The 7,074-nt window shown below is 43.8% G+C and overlaps 1 protein-coding gene across 1 annotated transcript in view; it reads right to left on the bottom strand.

The window, feature by feature from the left end:
* Positions 1–7: 7 nt before the first annotated feature.
* The window catches only part of LOC115241488, a 14,435-nt gene continuing 7,368 nt past the window's right edge, over positions 8–7,074 (bottom strand). Inside the window, exon 9 of the mRNA XM_029817254.1 lies at positions 8–4,599. Within this exon, the coding sequence (XP_029673114.1) occupies positions 658–4,599 (3,942 nt within the window). The 3' untranslated portion in view covers positions 8–657. The remainder of the gene's footprint in view (positions 4,600–7,074) is intronic.

Below are 7,074 nucleotides of genomic sequence, written 5' to 3'. Positions count from 1 at the left end.
ATATATATAATTATATATTATTCTTGTTATTCACAAATATATATTTTACCCGACATTTTGCACGGAGGAACTTTTGATAGACGTGTGATCAATATACTCTCGACATTAGCGACTTTGACTTAATTAGAGCTATTAAACCTGTCGGTTTCATTTTAGAAAACTATCAAAAATTCCTATATCGAAAGTAGACTTGTCCCTTATATATACAGATTATTTTTTTTTAAATCGGTTAGAAGCTATACTTCCTTTCGACGAATGGTGTAAAAATGTTAAAGGTACATTCGAATTAGTCGGTCATTTGTAAAAAAGGAAGCTACAGCCAAAGAAATCTACAAAGATTTATTTATCTAGCAATCTAGCTTCGTAAAGAGTCTCACACCGTCAATTGCGTAAAAAACAATAAAAAAGACAATTCGCGAAGAGGATGTCATTTATAAATAAAAAAAAACAAAAGAAAAATGAAACGAAGGAGTTCATACTGCTCTCTCGCGTGTTCACCAAGAGACTTTCAATTAACATTCAGTATCGCACGACGATAGATCTGTTTGAAACGATTCCTCGTCTTTTGGTACGTCGTAAAGTTACATTCCGAGGTCCATCTCATCAAAAAGATTAATTTGTCATCATCATGAATCGATCGTCCAAAAATCTTAGCGGCTAAAGCCAGGATGGTCTGTGGTGATGTGGTGGAGGTGGTTGAAGAGCGTAGAGCGAATGGAGATATTGCTGATAGGCAGCTTGATCCATTAAATTGGGCCCGTGTGGCGTTACATAAGCGGAGACCGGTGAAACGTAAGATCTTTGAGCGGCGGCGGCAGCAGCGGCAGCCGTATGCAGAAATGGATGAGGCGGCGGATAGTTCCTTGGCGGCTGATTCCCGAGCTTGTTACAGGCAGTCGGCTGACCCGAGGCGTTCGTCACCGTCGGCGGTACCGGTGGCGGCTGCTGTTGTTGCTGCTGTTGCTGCTGCTGCTGCCGTAGAGCCATATTATAATAGCTGGTCGGATTGCGAAACTCGTCCGTCAGGAAGGCGAATGCGGCCGCCGCGGTAGCGTCCTTGTCGTAGGCGAACGACGGCGCGGCAGTCGCGCCGCTAGTGGATGCGGCGAAGTTGAAGGCACTGCCGGCGGGCGGGACCGCGGCTGCTGTTTTCAGAGCGCCGATGGAATCGGCGTACTGCGGAAAAGCGGCTATACTCGCCGCTTGCTGCTGATCGACAGCGGTCGTCGTGATGGCCGTAACGACGGCCGCGTTTTGTTGCTCCTGCTGTTGCGGATGCTTGCTCTTCCGGCTTCTCTTCGTCTTGGACGGCGTCGCGGTGGATGGCGTCATCGTAGCTGCAGAAGGCGCAGTTCGCGCGTCGCCCTCGCCGGCACGTCCTCGCGATATCGCCAAGATACCCTGGCTGTTTTTCTGCGCCAGGCTCTGCAGCAGATTGAGCTGTTCAAGTTCAGTCGCGCCAGTTGCGGTACCACGACCGTAAGCGGCGAGATGTTCCGCCTTCGTCGCTGGCGGCGGTCGTGGGATGGTCAATAATTGCTGCTGTTGCTGCTGCTCCTTACGATCCGGTGGTGTCCGACCTACGAGACCGAGACTGAGTCGCGCATACGCTGGATTAGCCGCCATGGAATCGGCTAGGCCGCCGACGAACGTCGGTGTGCCATCGTACTGACTGACCGAAACGGAGATTTCCGATTGAGGTAGAGTCATCATCGGATCGAAACTCGGGAACTGCTCCTGACTCGGACGCGCCGTCGCACTCTCCTGCGATAGACCGTGCGAACTGGATGCGTCACCGCTGCCACTGGACGCCGATTCGTACGCACGTTTCTTCATTGGAGGTGGATTGCTATTAGGGCTACCAGACGCACCGCCGCCACCAGCGGACTTGGAGCCGGCATCGAAATAATGCGGACTAGGATATACCGGTCGTGAATTCGGTGGCGGTAGCGGGTAACCAGATTGGAAACCACTCGGATAGAGTGACTCGTGGGCCGTCGTCAAATTCTCCTGGAATGCCCGCAACTGATTTGGCGAGGGTGCGGGTAATTGTTCCCCGCTGTTGTTGGACGGCGCTGTTTTGCCAAGGTAGCCACCGCGTGGCTGGATCTCCATAAAACCGGGCCGCGACTCCTGCGGCGTTGATTGCTGTTGCGTCTGTTGCTGACCGCCGCTATGTCTCGAGGCAGACCTCTGAAGCTCGACGTTAGAAAAACTATTCGGATACGTTGGCGGATATTGACCTGATGATTGATAGATCTGATGATTCGCTGCATTTAGATTCAACGACGATTCTGATTGAATGGGAAAGTTCCTCTGTTGATCACCCGTCGCTGGCTTTTCGGTAACGTTAGATTTTAGATATTCCGTCCGATGATCAGATTCACTCACGGACGACGATATTGTAGGTGACTGCTGGACATACGTGGGATTTTGCTTAAAATCCTGAGGATAAGTCGCAGACGGCGTGGCCGCGGGATCCGAGTTTTTCGGGTGAAGCTGAGAATAATTGGCCGTCTGTTGAGGAGAAGATTGCGAGTAACTGGGTGATTGTTGTGACGGTGTTGCCGGGTTGCACGCGGGCTTTCGTTGAGGTGAGGATTGCGAGTAACTACAAGACTGTTGCGGCGACGGTTGCGAGTAGTTCGCTACCGTTGCTGTTCCGGGTGTTTGTTGCGGCGAAAGCTGCGAGTAATTCGGCGGTGTCTGTGGTGAGTGTAGCGGATGCGAGTATGTTGGCGGCTGTTGCGGGGACGATTGGTGCGAGTAATTGGTCAGTGATTGCGGTGACGTTTGCGAATACGGGCTATTCTGCGGTGATTGTTCGGAAAACGAAGATGTTTGCGTCTGCGGCGAAGCGTGCTGGGGGAAAGTCTGCATTTGTTGCTGTTGATGCGACGATTGCGAGTAGTTTCGATCGAGTTGCGGAGGAGTCGGAAAGGAGGAGTTCAATGGTTGCGAAGGTGATGATTGCGAGTAACTGACGGAGCGTGTTTGCGACGATGACTGAGGGGAGAAATTTGGTGGCTGAGGGGACGGCTGCGAATAACCGCTGGGTGGTTGAGGCGAGGATTGAGAATAGTTCACGGGTGGTGGCTGCGGTGAGAGACGACCATATCCGGCGGGCTGTTGAGGAGAGGATTGCGCGTACGGAGAGTGCTGCTGCTGCTGCGGGGACGGTTGCGAATAATTCGGTGGTGTTTGAGGGGAAGATTGCGGGAACAGTGAATGCTGCTGCGGAGAAGCTTGCGGATAATTGACGACTGCCTGAGGAGAAGGCTGAGAATAATTAGCGACCGCATTCTGCTGCGGAGATGGTTGCGAATAATTCTGCGTAGGCGGTTGTTGTGAGGCTTGCGAATAATTCGACGGCGGTGTCCGATCTGATGGTTGAGGATAAACCGGTTGCATCGGTTGCGGAGAGTGTTGCGGATAGACTGGAGATTGATTTTGATTGTTGGCGGGCAACTGTTGCGGAAAACGTTGCGGCGACATTTGCGAATATGCTTCGTTGGTATTTTCCTGGGGCGAGGTTTTCTGATACGGTGATTGATACGGCGGCTGTGCGTGTACCTGAGGATAGACGGGTGATTGTTGCTCATAGGACGACGGATAGGCCGGTGATAAAGGATGAGGATTTTGCGGGGATGGCGTGGGTGGCAATTGCGCGCTGTATCTCGGTGGCGTCGCGTAATAAGGACTATTATAAGGACTACTTCCGGTCGACAGTGCGTCTTGATAAAATCCCGCGCCTCTTATTGGCTCAGTCGGAGTCATCGCGGGTTGACATTGCGGAGAACGAGCCGCGCGTGGAATCGCCGGTGGCGATTCTTGAGAGAAACTAGACACCGATTCACTGACACTACTACCGCCGGTGCTCAGTCGTCGTTGCCTGCCGCAAAACACTTCCTGTAGATCGCCATCTTTCTTCGTCGGAGCGGTCTCTTCCACTTCCTCGTCCTTCTTTTTTGATTTTGGCGCTCCGAAAGCTTTGAACCAGGCACTCAAATTCGGCGTAGCGGACTTTGGTTTCTGCGCTTCCTCCGTATTCTTGGATTGAATCGTTTCTTTATCCTCCGCTGCGCTTGATGTCTTCGTACCCTTAACGCCCAACGTTTTTTCCTCTTTAACATTAGATGGAGTAAGGGCATGATCCTCCTCCTCATCATCGTTTGAAAGATTAGGTGACGATACCAAACTTTTGCAGATTAAATGTATGGAATCGACATTCTTCAACACAGTACCTAAACTGAGCTTCGGTTCCTCATCAAGACCCTTACTCGATTGATCGTTATCATTAGCGGCGTATGCCGCGGTGTCATTGGTGTTGGTGCTAGGTAAATTGAGCGGTTTTTTCAAAAGTAAATTTCCCTTACTCTTTCCGGGTTGCAAACGGTCGATCGTGCGCTGTATTTTCTTCGGTCGACTCGGTCCATGAGGACCAAATATTTTGATGGAGCTCGGTCTCTTACGCGTAGTAATCTCTATTTTCGATCCCGATCGACCAGACTCAATTGGAGGAATGTGAAGTACTGGAGAGTCACTGCCAGAGGAGAATCCACAGAGTTTGGGCGCATCGTCAAGCCATTTGTTGATATCCTGTCGCATGCAATAGCCAAATCAATATGCATATATGTATATGCAAGATATAAATATGAATAGAATGAACAGAAACAAAGACGTAATTTATCTGTTATTACAAACGTTTTAGAATCAGTATGTTGTTACCGAAAAATTATCGAAATATAAAAGTATTCTACAGCGGATATAAATAAAATATTTAACACAAAAAATTATCGACATATATATCAAAGAATTATAAGTATCTCTAAACTCTAAAATTACTAGTGTCTCCACACACGCGCGCGCGCGCGCGCGCGCGTTCATGGAAACTTTCCTATCTTTTTCAAAATATCAATTTCTCAATATTTTATACCTATAGTTTGTTAATATCCTACATAATATTCCGTATATTGCATATACAGAGTGTCCCACCAAAAGTGGCCACCCCTTTTATCTTTTAAACTAAAATAGATCAACCATAACAAATATATACCAAATTAAATGGTTCAAACTGAACTTTATTGTGAGCATAGTAGTTGCTTATAAAAGCTATCTGTATTAACGAACGGAGAAGTATGCATAATTTTTTTATAACAATGTGGATATTTCGACACAATAAAAGTTGTAGCACTGTTTAAAATAAATAAAACTGTGTATGATTTAATATAAATATTTTGCATATTATATGAGTTTTACCAGTTTAAAATATCGAAGACGATGCCTATCTTTTCATTTTTGGTCCTGCAATATGGCAACTGACTCGAGTATTATGATCAAATAACAACATGACATATGTCAATCTCTAACGCACGAGTCAGAAGTTGGCCATATCGCAGGGCCGAAAATGAAAAGATTGATTGAAAGATTGTTGCCCGCAATATTTTAAGCCGATAAAACTCGTATATGTAAATTATTCACATTAAATCATACATCGTTGTATTCGTTTCAAACAACGCTACAACCTTTATTCTGTCGAAATATCCAGTTATAAAAAAATTATGCATACCTCTCCGTTCGTTAATACAGATAGCTTTTGTAAGCAATTACTATGCCCATAATAAAGTTCAGTTTATAATAATATATTTTAGACAGTAATATATAATAATTACAATTTTAATAATAGCTTTCCACATTACCCACGAGGTACTACTGTTGATGCGTTTTTTTTTTAAAGGTTTCCCCAATAGGGCTATTCCACTAGTGAAAAGCTATTATCAAAATTTTAATTATTATATATAATAAAGTTCAGTTTGAATCATTTAATTTGATATATATTTGTTATGGTTGATTTCTTTTAGTTTAAGAGTGCTCAGAATTAGATGCTCTTTTCGGGCCGATATTTGAGGCACCATCCCCCTATTACTGTTCAAAGTTCGACTGCCGAGCCGCCGATCGCGCGTGTAACGCTGTGTGCCTTAAGAGAATCCCTATATAAAAAATATGCTGGGATCGTGCTTTTCGCCAAATCATCATTAAAATTTTCCTTGCATAGATAATTTTTATTTTCATAAATAATTAAATATCAAAATTTCTATTATTAATATATTATATGTATATGTAATTTATTATACACATATGTATACAGGGTGTCCCAGAATTCCCGCATTCGGAATGCAAAGCGTGATTGTCCGTGTCAAAAGAAACAACTTTTTTCTCTGGCAAAATTATGTCTGGACAATACCCACACAGAAATTAATGTATTTCAGATATCTACTGGATGTTCTCAATGTGCATTAGGGATATCCACGAATATGTAGGAAACATCTATTAGACACGCTTTAAATATCCAAATGTCCGCAAAACGAGATCTTATAAATATCCACAGAAGTATTCAATGGATATTTATGTAGATATTCAGTGGATATTCATGTAGATATCCATTGCATGTTGGTTAAATTTTGGTCACAAAATGACTAATTAAATGTTTTAAGTTAGGTCTCATAAGACTCGAATATGACGTTGATATGTCTCATTTACGGAACATTATTTTCTAACGTTTGTTTGATGGTAAAACTAAGATCAATTAGTAATAATATACAGGGTGAGTCATTTTAATCAACGCACGCAAATATCTCGTAAAGTAAGCAAGATGGAAAAAAATGTTTTATACAAAAGTTGTAGGGTTCAGAGGGGGACATATGATGAAAGTATGGACTTGACCTTGAGTGACCTTTTCAAGGCCAAGTCAATGTGATCGATGTTTTCTTAAATGGAACCCCATATTTTTATTGCATATTCTTGTAGCTTATCTCGAGAGCTTTTCAAAACACTATAATAAAGTATTTTTTCATTAAGTACTTTTTGAGTTATTTTATATTTTAATCTGAAATATTTTGATATAAAAAATAAAATATCTCGTAAAATATTTAGTTTTCGACAGTCTTACCGTAATACTTTTATGTACAGAATAATGAGACAAATCAATTAGTGTAAAGAGAAAAACAAATAATTGTTTAAAAAAATACATTGTAAATAATTACATACTTTTTCTTAAAAACAATTATTTTTTTT

The sequence above is a fragment of the Formica exsecta genome, unplaced genomic scaffold, assembly GCF_003651465.1.
Source record: "Formica exsecta isolate Colony F162 unplaced genomic scaffold, ASM365146v1 scaffold5, whole genome shotgun sequence".
Classification (NCBI taxonomy): Eukaryota; Metazoa; Arthropoda; class Insecta; order Hymenoptera; family Formicidae; genus Formica; species Formica exsecta.
The sequence above is the reverse complement of the archived record's forward strand: the minus strand, read 5'-3'. Positions and strand labels throughout refer to the sequence as shown.